This window comes from Schistocerca americana, chromosome 5 (assembly GCF_021461395.2).
Source record: "Schistocerca americana isolate TAMUIC-IGC-003095 chromosome 5, iqSchAmer2.1, whole genome shotgun sequence".
NCBI lineage: Eukaryota > Metazoa > Arthropoda > Insecta > Orthoptera > Acrididae > Schistocerca > Schistocerca americana.
The window spans coordinates 475213433-475234804 of NC_060123.1; the positions used below are offsets into that span (position 1 = coordinate 475213433).

The 21372-nt window shown below is 44.2% G+C and overlaps 1 protein-coding gene across 1 annotated transcript in view; it reads right to left on the reverse strand.

Moving 5' to 3' along the window:
• LOC124615369 (ADAMTS-like protein 4) overlaps nucleotides 1–21372 on the reverse strand; it is a 732241-nt gene that overhangs the window by 69887 nt on the left and 640982 nt on the right. The window contains exons 7-8 of the mRNA XM_047143191.1: nucleotides 20461–20590; nucleotides 1453–1672 (exon numbers count right to left, since the gene is read on the reverse strand). Coding sequence (XP_046999147.1) covers nucleotides 1453–1672; nucleotides 20461–20590 — 350 coding nt within the window. The remainder of the gene's footprint in view (nucleotides 1–1452; nucleotides 1673–20460; nucleotides 20591–21372) is intronic.

The following is a 21372-nucleotide window of genomic DNA, read 5'->3' on the forward strand; positions in this document are numbered from 1 at the left end:
TAAGGGGGGGGGGGGGGGGTAGGACGTCAAACGGGCCGACTTGGAGCAGGAGAGGCACCACAGGACATTTTAATTTCCACTGTCTACACTTTTACAACTAAATTCATAAAACTTTGTCACCATGACCAGGAAGGATTGAGGATTCACAGTCATAGCTGCGGAAGTTCAAAAGCGTAACAAAATAATTTTTTTTACATGTGAAATTTCATCACTGTTTCACTTACTATTGGCTGCATTTGTTGCTATAGATACACTTTTCGTCATAAGTAAGAGAGACTGTTCGATGAATTTTGCAAAGAATACAAACCATACTTACAGGTGTCTGAAACTCTAGAATCTATTTAATTTATGAAAAAATGAATGAGCTGTCACGTTTTAAACTTTATGTTTAGAAAAAATCAAATTTAGTAGTTAATTATCTCAATTTTACCACAGTTTTTAATAGATTTGGAAAATTCTAGAGTTTCATACACCTGTAATTATGGTTTGTATGCTGTGCAAAATTCATCAAAGAATATCTCTTACTTGTGAAGAAAAATGTACCTATAGTAACAAATGCAGCCAACAGTAAGTGAAAAAATGGTGAAATTTCATACCTAAAAAAAATTTATTTTGTTATGTTTTTGCACTTCCACTGCTATGAGTGTGAATCCTGAATCCTTTCTGGTCATGCTGACAAACTTTTATGAATTTGTTTGTGAAAGTATAGACAGTAGAAAATAAAATGTCCTGTGATGCCCATCCTGCTCCAAGTCGGCCCGTTTGACGTTCTAGCCCCATTAAGTAAGTCTAACACCCCAAAGAACATACAGAAGAATGGAAGAGAAAATTTAGGATCTGATGGTTGACGATCAGCTAGGTTTCAGGATAGGCAGTTCTGACATGGCGGTTGATAATGGAAGCAAAACTAAAGAAAAATCAATACGCGTTCATTGTGTTTGTCCGACAAAATAAAATAATGCAAGATCTTCCAAATTCTGAGAAAAATAGGTGTAAGCTATTGGGAAAGAAGGGTAATACACTGAAGCGCCAAAGAAACTGATATAGGCATGCGTATTCAAATACAGAGATATGTAAACAGGCAGAATACGGCCCTGCGTTCGTCAACGGCTTCGTAAGACAACAAGTGTCTGACGCAGTTGCTAGATCGGTTATTGCTGGTGCCTCTCCTGCTCCAAGTCGGCCCGTTTGACGTCCTACCCCCTTAATAAAGTACTATTTTAAAATAACAGCCTGGTGGAAATGTCATTCTCCAAAGGAGATGATTCTGTACAACAGTGTTCATTTGAGATGTGCCACTTCCATGAGACCCCTGTGTAGTTCTGCACAAAGCTTAATGTACTTAATTCAGGGTAACTAGCTAATTTAATAAGAGTACGTAACCACAAGTTTTCCGAATCGACGAATGCAGGAAGGGCCTGTCCGTGGCAGGTGTTGGCAGCAGCTACTCACCTCTCCCCAGGGCCCGGCGCGCCACTCGGGCTCGTGTCCCGGACAGGGCGGCCCGTCGCAGGGCTGCGAGCGCGGCGGCGCCGGCGTCATGGCGCACGCGCCGTCCGTCACGACCATGTTGAGGTCCGCCGTCAGCTGCTGGCGACACACGACGGCGCGCGTCTGCGAGCCGCCGCGGCCGCAGCTCACGGAGCAGGGCCCCCACTCGCCTGCCTCCCACCTGCAAAGCGCAGCAGAGTCCAGCGTGAGGTTCGTCAGGCGGGTGGTACGGAGCTAGTGAAAGCGATCCCTGCTGCTAGGAGGTTTTGTAACCTGATGCTTCGCAAACAGGGTCTCTCCAAAAGCAGATCTACTACAGGCTAATTATAATTAAAATACACTACTGGCCATTAAACCTGCTACACCGAGAAGAAATGCATTTGATAAACGGGTATTCATTGGACAAATATATTATACTAGAACTGACATGTGATTACATTTTCACGCAACTTGGGTGCCTAGATCCTGAGGAATCAGTACCCAGAACAACCACCTCTCGACGTAATAAAGGCCTTGATACGCCTGGGCTTTGAGTCAAACAGAGCTTGGATGGTGTACAGGTAAAGCTGCCCATGCAGCTTCAACACGATACCACAGTTCATCAACAGTAGTGACTGGCGTATTGTGACGAGCCAGTTGCTCGGCCACCATTGACCACACGTTTAATTGGTGAGAGATCTGGAGAATGTGCTGGCCAGGGCAGCAGTCGAACATTTTCTGTACCCAGAAAGGCTCGTACAGGACCTGCAACATGCGGTCGTGCATTATACTGCCGAAATGTAGGGTTTCGTATGGATCGAATGAAGGGTAGAGCTACGGGTTGTAACACATCTGTAATGCAACGCCCCCTGTTCAAAGTGCCGTCAGTGCGAACAAGAGGTGACCGAAACGTGTAACCAATGGCACCCCATTCCATCACGCCGGGTGATACGCTAGTATGGCGATGACGAATACATGCTACACCGTGTCGTCGCCAAACACGGATGCGACCATCATGATGCTGTAAACGGAACCTGGATTCATCCGAAAAAATGAAGTTTTGTCATTCGTGCACCCAGGTTCGTCGTTGAGTACACCATAGCAGACGCTTCTGTCTGTGATGCAGCGTCAAGGGTAATCACAGCCATGGTCTACGAGTTGATGGTCCATGCTGCTGCAAACGTCGTCGAACTGTTCGTGCAGATGGTTCTTGTCTTGCAAACGTCCCCATATGGGATCGAGACGTGGCTGCACGACCCGTTACAGCCTTGCGGATAAGATGCCTGTCATCTTGACTGCTAGTGATACGCGGGCGTTGGGATCCAGCACAGCGTTCCGTATTACCCTCCGGAACCCACTGATTCCATATTCTGCTAACAGTCATTGGATCTCGACCGACGCGAGCAGCAAAGTCGCGATACGATAAACCGCAATCGCGATAGGCTACAATCCGGCCTTTATCAAAGTCGGAAACGTGATGGTACGCATTTCTCCTCTTACACGAGGCATCACAACAACGTTTCACCAGGCTACGCCGGTCAACTGCTGTTTGTGTATGAGAAATCGGTTGGAAACTTTCGTCGTGTCAGCACGTTGTAGGTGTAGCCACCGGCACCACCCTTGTGTGACTGCTCTGAAAGGCTAATCATTTGCATATCACAGCATCTTCTTCCTGTTTGTTAAATTTCGCGTCTGTAGCACGTCATCTTCGTGGTGTACCAATTTTAATGGCCAGTAGTGTAGCTGCTCATGAAAGTTCAATATGGGCTGTAATTATCATATGGCAGCGAAACTTGATAGATATGCTAAGGCGTTAATGCGGAACCGGCTTACGTCGAAAGTAATTAGTCCTGATTTTGGTCACCAGGTGCAAATCTGGCACTGTACAGTGTCTCGTAGTAAAGCTCTGGGCCAACTTGCCAGTGGTCGCCATTTTGGCCCACTGCGCCAGTGGTGATACATTGACTTCTGCAGCATATTTAGCTGTCTACACTCCTGGAAATGGAAAAAAGAACACATTGACACCGGTGTGTCAGAATCACCATACTTGCTCCGGACACTGCGAGAGGGCTGTACAAACAATGATCACACGCACGGCACAGCGGACACACCAGGAACCGCGGTGTTGGCCGTCGAATGGCGCTAGCTGCGCAGCATTTGTGCACCGCCGCCGTCAGTGTCAGCCAGTTTTCCGTGGCATACGGAGCTCCATCGCAGTCTTTAACACTGGTAGCATGCCGTGACAGCGTGGACGTGAACCGTATGTGCAGTTGACGGACTTTGAGCGAGGGCGTATAGTGGGCATGCGGGAGGCCGGGTGGACGTACCGCCGAATTGCTCAACACGTGGGGCGTGAGGTCTCCACAGTACATCGATGTTGTCGCCAGTGGTCGGCGGAAGGTGCACGTGCCCGTCGACCTGGGACCGGACCGCAGCGACGCACGGATGCACGCCAAGACCGTAGGATCCTACGCAGTGCCGTAGGGGACCGCACCGCCACTTCCCAGCAAATTAGGGACACTGTTGCTCCTGGGGTATCTGCGAGGACCATTCGCAACCGTCTCCATGAAGCTGGGCTACGGTCCCGCACACCGTTATGCCGTCTTCCGCTCACGCCCCAACATCGTGCAGCCCGCCTCCAGTGGTGTCGCGACAGGCGTGAATGGAGGGGCAAATGGAGACGTGTCGTCTTCAGCGATGAGAGTCGCTTCTGCCTTGGTGCCAATGATGGTCGTATGCGTGTTTGGCGCCGTGCAGGTGAGCGCCACAATCAGGACTGCATACGACCGAGGCACACAGGGCCAACACCCGGCATCATGGTGTGGGGAGCGATCTCCTACACTGGCCGTACACCACTGGTGATCGTCGAGGGGACACTGAATAGTGCACGGTACATCCAAGCCGTCCTCGAACCCATCGTTCTACCATTCCTAGACCGGCAAGGGAACTTGCTGTTCCAACAGGACAATGCACGTCCGCATGTATCCCGTGCCACCCAACGTGCTCTAGAAGGTGTAAGTCAACTACCCTGGCCAGCAAGATCTCCGGGTCTGTCCCCCATTCAGCATGTTTGGGACTGGATGAAGCGTCGTCTCACGCGGTCTGCACGTCCAGCACGAACGCTGGTCCATCTGAGGCGCCAGGTGGAAATGGCATGGCAAGCCGTTCCACAGGACTACATCCAGCATCTCTACGATCGTCTCCACGGGAGAATAGCAGCCTGCATTGCTGCGAAAAGTGGATATACCCTGTACTAGTGCCGACATTGTGCATGCTCTGTTGCCTGTGTCTATGTGCCTGTGGTTCTGTCAGTGTGATCATGTGATGTATCTGACCCCAGGAATGTGTCAATAAAGTTTCCCCTTCCTGGGACAATGAATTCACGGTGTTCTTATTTCAATTTCCAGGAGTGTATATTAAAGAAGTGCTCTCAACCGTCTAATGCACTGCTAAAACTTATCAGTGACTTCAAGCGGAACAGTGGTGTCACCGCCACACTTGCTAGGTGGTAGCCTTTAAATCGGCAGCGGTCCGTTAGTATACGTCGGACCCGCGTGTCGCCACTATCAATGATTGCAGACCGAGCGCCGCCACACGGCAGGTCTAGTCTAGAGAGACTCCCTAGCACTCGCCCCAGTTGTACAGCCGACTTTGCTAGCGATGGTTCACTGTCTACATACGCTCTCATTTGCAGAGACCACAGTTTACCATAGCGTTCAGCTACGTCATTTGCTACGACCTATCAAGGCGCCATATTCTGAACAGGTAATATTGTGAATCATGTACCGTCAAGGGCGACGTTCATCATTAATGGATTAAAGTTAAGTATCAAACTAATTACGCCCGCTTTCTGAATTCTAATTCCTTGTAATGTTCCAGACCTCACGTCAGTATAGTTCTTCCCTCCTCACGCCAGCCTGCGTGAGCTAAAACGCGTGCATTTCGGCCTCCACACGTAACACGGTGTTAGCTCTTAAGCCAACATAACAAAAAAAAAAAAAAAAAAAAAATCAACAGATGTAAGCCAAATGAGTAGAAAAGCAAGTGCTGCGTCGAGCATGAAACACAGTTCTTAGTTCTTTCCCTGCTATCCTTTATTAATAGCGAAAGCAGATTTCGCAGTTCTTGTTGTGGTATCGAGTTTGACCAACTGCTTTCGTCATAAGCGTTAAATTGGCATTATCCAATAGTCAGCAAGACAAATGGGAACCAATATTAGTTCGCAAGTGCAAGGAAAAATCCATCACTAATTGAAAGCTCTATATCGACTTCCTTCATCTTCCTGCTACTCGGTACTACGAAAATTCGCCCAATGTGTCTTCTGTTATACGAAATAAAGCATTGGATTCAAATATATATGTGCAGCATCTTAGTAAATGGACTTGATAAACGTGCCTATATGATTACGCACGCTTTACATTTTTGTCAGCTCTATCCCTTAAATTTTGTCTGCGAATTGTTCTATGACATTAGGAGAATGATTACGAAAGTACAAGAGAATACAACATTTTAAAAATGTGTTCGAATGAAACTAGGCCTACGATCAACAGTAGGCTGTAGGAAACAGTAACAACTTTATTCGTAGTAGAATGTAGATTAGCGGTCAGGGTGCAACAGCAATAATACTCTCCAGGTAACGTTAATAGTTATTGAATGAAATGTCGTAGGTTCGGTACTTCCCTAAGGCAATTTTTTGTGTATTATATTGTGTGGAACAAAGTACAAGTTATTATTGTGAGCGTCGTAAATATAAGTTTAAACCATATTGAACAGTCAATAAGGTCAAATTTTTGACCAGCCATGATAACTTTGTTCGGTACCATGCACTATTTTTCGCTTTATGTGCTAACAGTCGCAGTTTTATCTCTAAGATTTCTATTTTGTAATTAAATTACCATTGAAACATCCTATTAGGTCTTCTGACTTTTTTCTGTTCGAATGGATTGGAAACTAAGTAACAGAAACGTAAAAAGGAGACAAAGACAAAAGGCCAGAAATGAATAAAATTAACTGAATGGTTAAGTTGCGTACCTGCAACCAATTTCTTCTTCTTTCATCTCTCCCTTCGGACGGAATTCTGCACAGTTTTCCTCCCTTTTCGCCTCGAAACGAACAGCGAAAAGCACAGCACTGAGGCATTACTCTACTGAAAACTTCGAAGATACACAGCACTACCTATGCTTCACACGTAACGCTTGGGCCCCACAATGGCTGTTAATGTCACGTGACGAGGTTTCAGCCAATCCTGAACTGCGGACGGCGGCAAGCTTTATCTCGTCGACGTCCTCGGTGCCCATACTGAACAAATTGTCTAAGCAGTGGTTAATAATGAAATCAACATTATGCCTTCCTGACTTGTTTGAACTTTTCTGCCCACGTCCCCTTCCTAATCCATTACATATGTTAGCATTTCTACACGTCTTTCTTGCATTCACAGCGGCGGAGGTGTACCTGGCGACCAAATTTAAAAATAAATTTTTCCTGCATAAATCGGTTCCACATTAACGCATTAGAATATCTTAACACGTTTCACTCCCATACGATAGGTACAGATCGCAATGGACTTGTGTGAGTAGCTGAACTTTATAAATAAACACGCGGTACAATATGGGTTACTGTTGTGGTCTGGTTTGACCCAGCTTTCCACGATAATCTATCCTGTCAATCTTCTTCATCTCTGTGCAAAGCCAGTTTTGCAGGAGCAATTTCCTGACCAAATTCGACTGCTGTTTATGGGCGTGTCATGTGCTTGCCTCGTAGCCTCCCCCCCCCCCCCACCCCCCCATCACGCCCTCCCCAGCGTGTAAATCAGCCGTCAACTCTGCCGCGATTGGACCAGTGACGCCAGCGATCATTTAATTGAGCCGTGTGTGGAGTTAGAAACTCTTGAGTAAGCTGCAAACTGCGCATGCTCGGAAGCACGGGTCTGTGGCTTCGTTTGCTAACACAGGGAGTTAAACTATTCTCACCGAACACATTCCTGCCACAGTAGTAGATTATGTACCCTATTAACATGTTTCATTTTGTTGTTAGCTTTGTTTTCAAGATAAAGGTTGCTCTATGGCCTGGATTTTTCCTACTAATGAACTTCCATATGGGAGAAGAGATAAAATATTGAAAGCAAAAAGCTAATTTAATTTTTACAGTACCTGGTCAAAAAAAAAGCCTACACTATGCATATATAAGAACGTAAATGCATAAACATTTCGAATGAAAATTGTTTCGAAAATGAAAAAGAAAGATCTGTTAACAAGGAAAATAATTTCGATGTCATTTGACTCTTAGAAGAGAACTGTTGAATCCGACACGTAGAAACTTGTCCTATACAAGAAGAACACACCGAAAGAAGTACAGTATAAAAAATTTTAGCTGCTAGAATTCACTGCATGTATTTTAAAAAAAGTTTTCCAGATTAGTAGCTCGCCAGATGGCTGAAAGAATGCACAGCCCTGCCGTAGCTACAATAGACAGCCGCATGCACAACACGGCAGATGCATAAACTTGGTTGACGGCACGACGGTAAGCAGACAACACAGCATAACGCGATCTCAAACTGTAAAGTGAACTTCCGTTTCCTTTGATAGTTTCTCTGAAACAGTCGTTCACAGTTCTGCAACTCATTTAATAACCATATTAATTAGCAGTTGCCTTTGTGGAATTGTTAAGTGTTGACAATGGAGATAAAGATGAACTAATTTTCTTTGTGCAGGTTCCAGAGTTTCACATTAATGTGGGCTCCAGTTAACGTTTTCACCCTTGCAAATATGAAGTATGAAAAAACGAAGTAACCTATTTCTCCTGAAGTCCTACATATGTGTTATATATTAGTTAATTTCTTGGACATCATTCGGATCTTGTCGACGTTTCGTTACAAATTATGGAAACATTAGAAGAAACAGTAAATAACTGATTCCGTGAGTTTTGGTTTGAACGATGATTGTTATGCTAATTAAAGTCCAGAACAAAAACGCAGTACCTTCGTACCCAAAGAAAATATATACAATAATAGCTTACAGTGTCAAAGAAATGGCTGTAAATTTTTTGGGTAAGTGAAGGAGAGAGTAAACACAAGTTCTGTTTTGTAAACTCAAAAAAAATGGCTCTGAGCACTATGGGACTAGACATCTGAGGTCATCAGTCCCCTAGAACTTAGAACTACTTAAACCTAACTACCCTAAGAACCTGCCCGAGACAGGATTCGAACCTGTGACCGTAGTAGCAGTCGCGTGGTTCCGTACTGAAGCGCCTAGGACCGCTCGACCACCGCGGCCGGCTTTGTAAACTCTGAACGTGAATGGTATATATGGAACCAAGATTTACACGAAGTAAAAACTGTGAAACTAAATCTCTTCGAAAGATACAGAACTGCTCGTGAGCGTCAATATACTATGACCGAGGGAGAACTACGTGATCGGGCCCTCTGAACTGAAAGGGAGAAAACATTATTGATTTCTAGGTTTCTTGGACCTAGTTAAACCGAGTCAGGAAATTATAAGAAAAAGAAGTATAGAAAAAAGTCTGTTTAGTTGCAAAAATCTCGTAGTCGACACAGTAAAATCTGGATAAATGAAAGAATAATTTTCAGTATTACATCCGAAACGTCTCCTTACCAGTTTCAGCAAATAATTCATTGCTTTCTTTTGAATCTTTGCCAGGACGTAGCCTCACATCTGTATTCTGGAGGACGACGGAAAGTTTCAGCCTCTTACGAAGAAATTATTTCGACACTGAAGCATTTTACAGAAAAATTCGTATAATGTAATTCCTGATAGCTCTTTGTCATTTCAAGTTTATTAACGGAGTAGTATTGTTAAACTTCTGCCTCCTGTGAATTGTCAGACTGCATCACCAGGTTTTACGAATTTAATCACGTATGCTTGGTATGCAGCACAATATGCAGAACAATGGCAACTACCGTTTCTTACTCCATCCAAATTCTGTCTAAATAAATTAGTAATTACTGTGACGTGCCTAAATGCGTAAATTTTTCCTTTCTCAGGTGTGCATGGTGTGAAGAAAATGTTTTCGTCATTCATAGGCACTCCACATTTTTGTGATGACTACCAGTTGAGGGGTGGAATGTCAGAAACTCAAAAGTTGTAGCGAAGCTATAAAGTCTTAAAAGGGAAATGTAAATGCTCAATCTAGATGCAGCAGGGGGTGGTGAAGTGAAATGGAAAGAAGACAAGGATTTTTGGTCAGATGAGTGTAGGGTAATATCAACAGCAGCAGAAAATGGTATAACGGGAGTAGGATCCGTTATGAATAGGAAGGTAGGACAAAGTGTGTTTTACTGTGAACAGTTCAGTGGCAGGGTTTTTCTTATCAGAAACGGCAGCATACCAACACCGACAACAGTAATTCAGGTATACATGCCGACATCGCAAGCTGAAGCTGAAGATGAAGAGAGAGAAAGTATATGAGGATACTGAAAGCGTAATAAAGTACGTAAAGGGAGATGAAAATCTAACAGTCATGGGGCCTGGAATGCAGTTGTAGGGGAAGGATTAGAAAAACAGGCTACAGGAGAATATGGGCTTGGCAGTAGGAATGAGAGACGAGAAAGACTAACTGAGTTATGTGATAAATTTCAGCTAGTACTCTGTTCAAGAGAAGGAGGTATACTTGGAAAAGTCCTGGTGATAAGGGAAGATTTCAATTAGATTACATCATGGTCAGACAGTGATTCCAAAATCAGATACTGGATTGTAAGGTGTAACCGGGGGGAGATATAGACTCAGATCACAGTGTAATAGTGATGAAGAGTAGGCTGAAATTTAAGAGGTTAGTCAGAAGAATCAGTACGCAAAGAAGTGGGATATGGAAGTACTAAGGGATGACGAGATAAGCTTAAAGGTCTCTAAGGCTACAGATACAGCAACAAGGAATAATTCAGTAGGCAGTACAATTGGAGAGGAATGAACATCTCTGGAATGGGCAATCACAGAAGTTGGAAAGAAACACATAGGTACAAAGAAGGTAACTGCCAATAAACCATGGGTATCACAAGGAATACTTCAGTTGATCGATGAAAGAAGGAAGTACAAAAATGTTCTGGTAATTTCAGGAATACAGTAATAAAAGTCGCTGAGGAATGAAATAAATAGGAAGTGCAGGGGTACTAAGACGAAATGGCTCCATGAAAATGTGAAGAAATCGAAAAGAAATGATTGTCAGAAGGAATAACTCAGCATATAGGAAAGTCAAAACAACCTTCGGTGAAATTAAAAGCAAGGTTGGTAACATGAAGAGTGCATCGGCAATTCCACTCTTAAATACAGAGGAGACAGCGGATAGGTGGAAAGGCCTGTATGAGGGAGAAGATTTGTCTGGTGTGATAGAAGAAGAAACAGGAGTCGATTTAGAAGAGATAGGGGATCCAGTGTTAGAGTCAGAATTTAAGAGAATAAGGTAGAAGGGATAGATAACATCTTATCAGAATTTATAAAACCATTGGAGAAAGTGGCAACAAAACGACTGTTCACTTTAGTGTGTAGAAAATATGAGTCTGGCGACATACCATCTGACTTCCGGAAAAAAAATCATCCACACAACTCTTAAGACTACAAGAGCTAACACGTGCGACAATTATCGAGAATCAGGTTAACAGCTCGTGCATCCAAGTTGCTGACAGGAATAACAAACGGAAGAATGGAAAAAAAAACTGAGGATGTCAGCCATGACGATCAGTTTGACTTTGGGAAAGGTAAAGGCACCAGGGACGCAATTCTGACGCTGCGGTTGATATTGGAAACAAGACTAAAGAAAAATCAAGACACATTCATAGGATTTGTCGACCTGGAAAAAGTGTTCGATAGCGTAAAATGGTGTGAGATGTTCGAAATTATGAGTAGAATAGGGGTAAACTATAGGGAGAGAAGGGTAATATACAAAATTTACAAGAGCCAAGAGGGAATAATAAGAGTGGATGACCAAGAACGAAGTGTTCGGATTAAAAAGGATCACAAAGGATTTCGCCCTATTGTTCAATCTGTACATCGAAGAAGCAATGGTAGAAATAAAAGAACTGTTCAGGAGTGGAATTAAAATTCAAGGTGAAGGGATAAGAGTGATACGATTTGCTGATGACATTGCTATCCTGAGTGAAAGTGAAGAAGAATTACATGATCTGCCGAATGGAACAAACAGTCTGATGAGTACAGTGTACGGATTGGGAGTAAATCGATGAAAGACGAAAGTAATGACAAGCAGCAGAGATGAGAACAGCGATAAAAATAACATCAGGATTGATGGTCAAGAAGTAGATGAAGTTAAGAAATTCTACAGCCTAGGTAGCAAAATAACCACTGACGGACGGAGGAAGGAGGACATCAAAAGCAGACTAGCATTGGCAAAAAGGGCATTCCTGGCCACGAGAATTCTACCAGTATCAAACATAGGCCTTAATTTGAGGGAGAAATTTCTGAGAATGTACGTTTGGAGCACAGCATTGTATGGTAGTGAAACATGAACTGTGGGAAAACCGGAACAGAAGAGAATCGAAGCATTTGAGATGTGGTGCTACAGACGAATGTTGAGAATTGGGTGGACAGATAAGGTAAGGAATGAGGATGTTCTGCGCAGAATCGGAGAGGAAAGGAATATGTGGAAAACGCTGATAAGGATAATGAACAGGATGTCAGGACACGTGTTAAGACATTAAGGAATGACTTCCACGGTAGCTGTGGGAAAACCGGAACAGAAGAGAATCGAAGCATTTGAGATGTGGTGCTACAGACGAATGTTGAGAATTGGGTGGACAGATAAGGTAAGGAATGAGTATGTTCTGCGCAGAATCGGAAAGGAATATGTGGAAAACACTGATAAGGATAATGAACAGGATGTCAGGACACGTGTTAAGACATTAAGGAATGACTTCCACGGTAGCTGTAGAGGGCAAAAACCGTAGAGGAAGAGAGTGGAATACACCCAGGAAATAATTGAGAACGTAAAAAAAAGAAAACTGGGAATAGTCAAGGAACTGTTTCACTTTTAGTAAAATGTACGTTATTAAAAAATCATTAGAAGAGCTGTGCTACAAAACCTGTTACAAAAAATTTCATGTCAACATATGGAAGTCCCGATTAGTGGAAGTCGTCTGTAACGTAACATCATACACTGCTTTGATTTTCTTTCCTCTGCTGGTCACTTGTGTAACAATTATTTCTGCAGCAGTTTAGCTGACGATATGACCTGTGAGCTCTACAAAAAATTAATGATTTGGGACCTTTTTGTTATGGTTTACGTACTTAAAATTCGCGTGTGTGCAGTTTGGACATCGAGCTACGCGAAGCTACGTTCTTTTGTCACGGCTGCGTTTGCATATTCGTCGATTCGCGCGCCAGGCAGGTAATGCTGCACAAGCCGTTGTTATAAGCGGTTCTTCGATCGGCAAAAATGAGTAACTTTAACATATCTAAAAAATACTTTCAGGGTTCCCTAGCAGCTTAAAGTTTTGCATTGCATTTCTTTCTGTGTATTCTTCATATATGAAAAATTTCAGGTTAGGTTTCGACACGTCGGACTACACCATTCCCTTGTTAGAAAGAAAACAAGGTACAAAGGATAAAGCAAAATCGTGTTACTTTCTGCCTTCTAAATACTGTTTGATATATTTGCAAGTATACATTTTTGCGGAAAATAAATTTTTATAATCTTAAATGTTTGGACGACACATTCACTACTCTTTCAGTTCTTAGGAATGTGGAGAATTTACCATACGACCTTTGTGCAGAAGATTGATTATGAATTTTGTTTGTGTCATTAATAAACTCTAGTATCATTCTTGTTACTGTATTGTTATAGGTGTCAACTGCGCAACAGACAGCTTTCACAACACACGCAGTTTTGGTGTTGCCATCTAAACTAAAACGACCACTCGTAGCAAACTAGACTCAGCACAGGATTTAAATTCCAAGGATGCTGCAATAAACTTACTTAGCACGTGTAGTCGATTGAGAGAACGAAGTCGCTCCTATAAAAGAGGGTGCAACCTAGGCCTACACCCATTTTAACCCGATCACTGTAGTCGATCATTGGGTTCCTTCTACACTTTTTACCTCCTAATCCCCCTTCCCACCCACACTGACACGTTCTTTTCGTCCGTGCTTCGGAGCTTCCGCCAGCGTCACCGGAAAACACACTCACGGCCGCGGCCAGAGTAGACACACTTTCGGAGATGTGCAGCGCGCTAGACAAGTTTACGCGATGTATTGCTCCGCGGATTTAATCGCACACGTTTATTAGCGGACTCGAATTAAGTCCCTGCTTTTGGTAACCGAAGGGGACCGGGTTCGATTCTCCGACGGTTCGGAGATTTTTTCCGCTCGGGGTCTGGGAGTTGAGCAGTCCTTACGTCCGTACCGTCAGAAATGACATTCCACCGCTGTGATGGCCGTATGGACACGTCCCAAAAGTCAGTAAAAAAATAAAATGAAGAAAGGCATCTGCACTGATAAAACTAAAACTAAACTCCGTTCGAACATGCCATGAAGGTCCAACGGTACCGGCCGGCCGCCGCGTCATCCTAATCTCACAGGCGTCACTTGATGCGGTTATGGAGGGGCATGCGGTCAGCACACCACTCTCCCGGCCTTATGTCAGTTTACGAGACCGGAGCTGCTACTTCTCAATCAAGTAGCTACACAGTTTGCCTCACAAGGGCTGAGTGCACCCCGCTTGCCAACAGCGCTCGGCAGACCGTATGGTCACCCATCCAAGTGCTGTTACCACTGCGGCAAGGCCGTTGGTCTGCACTGATACTGTTGTGACTTGGCAAGACAGCCAAGCCACTAGGAGATAGCCGAAAGGCACGCGTTTAAGCTCATGTAGGCTGGCGTGAGGTCTGGAACAGTTAAAGGAATTGAGTCTAGTAAAAAAAATACGGAGCTTCTGGAATACTTAACTTTAATCCATAATTGGTGAACATCGGTCTGACGGTACATGCATCACAAGATAAATAGGATATGATAATGGCGCCTTGCTAGGTCGTAGCAAATCACGTAGCTGAAGGCTATGCTAACTATCGTCTCGGCAAATGAGAGCGTAATTTGTCAGTGAACCATCGCTAGCAAAGTCGGCTGTACAACTGGGGCGAGTGCTAGGAAATCTCTCTAGACCTGCCGTGTGGCGGCGCTCGGTCTGCAATCACTGACAGTGGCGACACGCGGGTCCGACGTATACTAACGGACCGCTGCCGATTTAAAGGCTACCACCCAGCAAGTGTGGTTTCTGGCGGTGACACCTCAGATACACGCATAAAATCAGAGTAAATAACGATCGCCAGTCTTGCTTTGACCCCGAGACAGGGTTAAATTTCTCAGTACCCTAAAGCAATATTTAAAATCCCTGTAGCAGTCCAACTACCAGCAGACAGATTCATAGATGCAACAGCTGTACTGAAACACGTACACAGCTCACAGTTCCTATACTGTCTAAAGCTAGCTTTCACAACTTCCGCCAATAATTTACACGACGTCAAAACAAAAACACCATCCAATTCCTATAAGGGAAAAGTCACAGCAAATCATCACTCGAAAATTTCCGCGGAAGCAGATATAATTTATTGGATTCTGTTAAGCCTCACTAAATCTGTCTTGCTCCGTAAAACACTACGGTCCACCTACTTAGTGTTCGTGCCTACGGGGCACGTGCACTCTCACTTAAAAGCAACATTCGCCGACGAAACAAGAATGAGTCAAACCAAAGTCCACGCCCGGTTACGGCAACTGTCTTTCACATTCTCATAAATTTCTACACTGCGAGAAGTGATTCGACTGATCACTGAGATCGCCTTCTCCCAGCTAAGTAAAACACCTGGAGTACACTCAACTTCTACACCGCACGAAGGCTGCCGGCCCACAGCCGATGTCGCGAGCCCTAGACCGCTCAACGACACTTTTTAACATTCAATCCTTTGTCAACCAGACGCAGTAGCCGCATGGGGGCAGTTTAATTGGCCATTTGCCGTTCGCGCTATAACACTTCTGTAAAGTGTGATCACTCAAGTTCTCTCATTGTGACTGATTAATGGTACACTTTCGGGTGAACAGCAGAGTTATTGTTGAGAATTTTGGCACATTATTTCGACGACTGACTCAGCCCATTCTCTCAGTTTTCCTTAGCTCTGGTGAATGTGATGGCTTACGAGATATTAGTGCGTTAAGTGAGGACCCTAAGCCCTGCTTAAACTGAAGCCGCCGTCCCTATTTATTTGATTTACCAACATCTTTATTTCGATGGCCTCCTTAATTGCGTTGTTCCAGAAATTTGACGTTTGCACCACGGTATTAGTTTCGTTGTATTACGTTTGATTATTACACTGAGGTGACAAAAGTGATAGGATACCTCCTAATATCGCGTCGGATCTCCTTTTGCACGGCGTAGTGCAGCGACTCGACGTGGCATGGATTCAACAAGTCGTTGGAAGTCCTCATAATTGCGAAACTATTGCCGATGCAGGATGTTGTGCACGACCTGACCCTTCCATTAGCTCTTACAAATGTTCGATGGGATTTACGTCGGGGGATCTGGGTGCCCAAATCATTCGCTCGAATTGCTGAGAATATTCTTCAAATCAATCGCGAACAGTTGTTTCCAGTGATATGATATCGTTGTTTGGAACATGAAGTTCACGAGTGGCTGCAAATGGTCTCCATGCAGCCGAAAATAACCATTTCCAGTCAGTGATAGGTTAAGGTGGACCAGAGCACACAGTCCCTTCCATGTAAACACAGTCACTATTATGGGGCCACCACCAGCTTGCACAGTGCCTTGTTGAGCACTTGGGACCATAGCTTCATGGGGTCTGCGCCACACACGAACCCTGCCATCAGCTCCTATCAACAGAAATCGGTACTCATCTGAACTACCCACCATTTTCCAGGCGTCCAGGGTACAACCGATATGGTCAATAGCCCAGAAGAGGCGCTGCAGGCCAAGTTGTGCTGTTAGCAAAGACACTCGCGTTGGTCTTCTGCTGCCGTAGCCCATTAGCGCCAAGTTCCGCGGCAATATCCTATCAGATACCTTTGTCGTACGTCCCACACTGACTTCTGCGGTTATTTCACGCAGTGCTTCTTGTATGTTAGCAGTAACAACCCTACGCAAATGTCTTTGCTCTTGGTCGTTAAGTGAAGGCCATTGGCCACTGCTTGGTTGGTTGGTTGGTTGGTTTTGGGGAAGGAGACCAGACAGCGTGGTCATCGGTCTCATCGGATTAGGGAAGGATGGGGAAGGAAGTCGGCCGTGCCCTTTCAGAGGAACCATCCCGGCATTTGCCTGGAGTTATTTAGGGAAATCACGGAAAACCTAAATCAGGATGGCCGGACGCGGGATTGAACCGTCGTCCTTCCGAATGCGAGTCCAGTGTGATTGGCCACTGCATTGTCCGTGGTGAGACGTAATGCCTGAAATTTGGTATTCTCGGAACACTCTTGACACTGTGGATCTCGGAATATTGAATTCCCTAACGATTTCCTAAACGGAATGTCCCATACGTCTAGCTCCAACTACTATTCCGCGTTTAGAGTCTGTTAATTTCCGTAGTGCGGCCATATTCAGGTCGTGAACCTTTTCACACGAACCACCTGGCTAAAGTGACAGCGCTGTTGATGCACCAACCTTTTATACCTTGAGTACGCGGTACTATCGCCATCTGTATATGTGCATATCGCTGTGTCATTACTTTTGTCACCTCAGTATTCGAGGCTTGAAAACAATAGTTCACGAAAAGTACTCGCCCTAAAAATCAGATAAGTCAGCTCCGATCATCAAGCGTTTAGGGGGATTAGGGAAAGAACAATACGGTGCGATGAACGGCAGCTTGCTCCATGTGAAGAAAAATGTATGTTAATGCAGATGAATAGGAGAAACAATCCTGTAATTTTCGAACACCGTATTAATGGCACGCTGCTTGACACATCATACCGATTAGATATCTTGACGTACCGTTGCAACGTTGCAAAGCGTCATGAAACTGAACGAGGACGTGAGGACGGTAGTAGGGAAAGTGAATGGTTGACTTCTGTTTACTGCGAGAATGTTATGAAAGTGTAGCTCAAATGGTTGGTTCAAATGGCTCTGAGCACTATGCGACTTAACTTCTGAGGTCATCAGTCGCCTAGAACTTAGAACCAATTAAACCTAACTAACCTAAGGACATCACACACATCCATGCCCGAGGCAGGATTCGAACCTGCGACCGTAGCGGTCACGCGGTTCCAGACTGAAGCGCCTTTAACCGCACGGCCACACCGGCCGGCAAACTGTAGCTCGTCTACAAAGAAGACCGCGTATAGAACACTTGTGCGACCCATTGTTCAGTACTGCTGGAGTATTCGGAATCGCCATCATCAAGCAGGATTAAGGAAGAAATCGAAGCAGTTTAGAGGCTTGGTGCTAGATTTGTTACTGGTAGGTTCGATGAACAAGCGAGTGTTACGGAGATGCTTCGTGAACTCAATTGGGAATCGTTAGGGGGAAGAAGACGCTTTTTTTCGCGAAAAACTCGAGAAAATGTAATGAACAAGCACTTGTAGCCGACTGCAAAACAATACTACTTCCGCCAACGTAATTTCACCAAAGTACCGTGAAGACAGGAGAGATTAGGGTTCGCACAGAAGAATTAAGAGGATCTCAAGTCTTTTGGGTCGAACTGAAACAAATGATAGCGGGTCCATATCAGATTTTATCAGGATAGGTAATCAATGGTCGTAAAAGCATATTTATTGTGTTATAGACACACATTACGTACACCGCGTGACAACAACGTAGCTCATAGCTATTGTTCAGCGTGACCCGGGATGCATTTTCAACAGCCGCAACAGTCAAGCTTGGAGAGAGGACAATCTCCACTTCACTCCCATCGGTGGCCACCAGCAACGAGTCTCTGTCAGCGTGTGGGTGGGGCTTGTCCAATATCACCTATGTTGTGGTCTTCAGTCCTGAGACTGGTTTGATGCAGCTCTCCATGCTACTCTACCCTGTGCAAGCTTCTTCATCCTTCTGAATCTGCTTAGTGTATTGATCTCTTGGTCTCCCTCTACGATTTTTACCCTCCACGCTGCCCTCCAATGCTAAATTTGTGATCCCTTGATGCCTCAAAACATGTCCTACCAACCGATCCCTTCTTCTAGTCAAGTTGTGCCACAAACTTCTCTTCTCCCCAATCCTATTCAATACCTCCTCATTAGTTACGTGATCTACCCACCTTATCTTCAGCATTCTTCTGTAGCACCACATTTCGAAAGCTTCTATTCTCTTCTTGTCCAAACTGGTTATCGTCCATGTTTCACTTCCATACATGGCTACACTCCATACAAATACTTTCAGAAACGACTTCCTGACACTTAAATCTATACTCGATGTTAACAAATTTCTCTTCTTCCGAAACGATTTCCTTGCCATTGCCAGTCTACATTTTATATCCTCTCTACTTCGACCATCATCAGTTATTTTACTCCCTAAATAGCAAAACTCCTTTACTACTTTAAGTGTCTCATTTCCTAATCTAATCCCCTCAGTATCACCCAATTTAATTTGACTACATTCCATTATCCTCGTTTTGCTTTTGTTGATGTTCATCTTATATCCTCCTTTCAAGACACTGTCCATTCCGTTCAACTGCTCCTCCAAGTCCTTTGCTGTCTCTGACAGAATTACAATGTCATCGGCGAACCTCAAAGTTTTTATTTCTTCTCCATGGATTTTAATACCTACTCCGAATTTTTCTTTTGTTTCCTTTACTGCTTGCTCAATATACAGATTGAATAACATCGGGGAGAGGCTACAACCCTGTCTCACTCCTTTCCCAACCACTGCTTCCCTTTCATGCCCCTCGACTCTTATAACTGCCATCTAGTTTCTGTACAAATTGTAAATAGCCTTTCGCTCCCTGTATTTTACCCCTGCCACCTTCAGAATTTGAAAGAGAGTATTCCAGTTAACGTTGTCAAAAGCTTTCTCTCAGTCTACAAATGCTAGAAACGTAGGTTTGCACCTAATGGAACCTTATTTGCTGCCTTCCAGTTTGACTGGTCCACGTTGTATGGTGTTCCTGTAAGATGTGCTGCCATTGTTGTTAAGGACTGTAGCCGTTATTGTACGTGGGAGGATGTGGTTTCAACACGACGGTGCACAACCCCACTTCAGTATTGATGTCTGCGAGCACCTGACCAACACGTAAACACGAAGTTACATTCGAAGGGGAGGAGGTCCTGTCCTATGGTCAATGCGATCGCCAGGTCTCACACCTCTCGCCTTTTTCCTCTGAGTTTAAGTCAAGACGTTGGTGTGTGAAACCCCTGTAGAAACAGAGGAAGACCTACTTGCTCGGGTCCAAGCTGCCTGTCCCCTCGTACAACAGACACCTGGGATCTTTGAGAGAGTACGGCAGAACTGCATACACCCATTGGCATGCACACAAGGAGACTGGCGGTCGAAACTTCGAACAATTACTGTGAGCTACGTTGTTTTCATCCGGTGTACGCAAAGTATGTCCATAACACAATAAATATCGATTTTCGATTATTGGTTCTCTATATCTACGTAATCGGTTGTGGACACACATCAGCTGAAATACCAGTTTGATATCAGCGCAAACTCCGCTGCAGAGTGAAAAACTCATTCTGGGACATTATCAGCTTTTTCAATTTGACCCAAAAGGTTTGAGACATCCTGTAGACAGTCGTTTTTCCCTCGCTCTATTTACGAGTGGAATAAGAAAAGAAATGACTAGTAGTGGAACATGATATCGTGTTCCAAACACCATACGGTAGCTTGAGGAATATGTATGTGAATGTAGATATACGCTATTACGCAGGGGCAAAGCAAAATCGCCGACAACCGAGTGTTATCGAGCTACTACTACGCATTTAAATTTCATTTTAAATGATGTATTCTATGGTCTTACTGCAAACGCTAAATGATGAAAGAAATAAAAATCGCGGGCAAGTGAGTGAGTGGTTGGTGGCGTTAAGTTGGTGTACTCACTGCGGCGGGCAGGGCTGCTTGGTGTGGCAGCGGCGCGTCTGCGGGGGCGGCCGTTTCTCGGGGCAGCGCCTCTCGGGCACCACCTGCTGCGTCGCCTCCCGCACGCACTGCACCACCGCCGTCTGCACGCCTGAAACACCACACGTGCGGCATGCACACACTGACACAGGATACGTCATACGTCGCCACATGGGGGCAAGCCGGAACAGTACCGAGCGGTCCTTCGCTCCCGGTAGAACTGCCAAAGCTGCCCCTTCCCCAGCAAATTTAACTTCTTGTAATTTTTGTACACAAATTTTACAACTTTTACGTAGGTTTAATGAATATAAAACAGAAGCACTGCTGAAAAATATATTACGTAAGTGGACTGTATTGGAATAAAATATTGCACATAGCAATTTAATTGTACAGTTGAAGTAAATAAATTAAATTGCAACTTAAAAAAGAACTGAAAGTAGGACAAAATATATAACGCACACTGTTTATGGAAGCCACTGTACAGTGGTTTTAATATGAAGTACATTAAAGAAAAAATGTATTTGCTCCTCGTAAGTTATTAATAGCGCATAAATAACTAATTAGAAATAAAAAACAGCTGTAATTAAGCTTTGAGTAGCTATCCCTTTCCAGTAATTGTGATTTATTGTAAATTTACTTTGTATTTCGTTGCTCTGAGAGAAGCAAATTCGTTCACTATGCCAGTGAAGTTAAGTTTGGCAGATGTGTCGTATTCGGCAGACTGCTTGTACAAAAACTCGACCTTAAATAGCTTTTTTTATTGTCTTCAGTTTCCTGCATCTCTGTTCACTAAATGCAGCTGTCACTGCCATTTTAGTATCCTCAAAGCTATTTCGGCGTTTGGGTAAGTATTTGTTAACCAGTATTTTGGAATATCATTAAAAAGTCCAAATG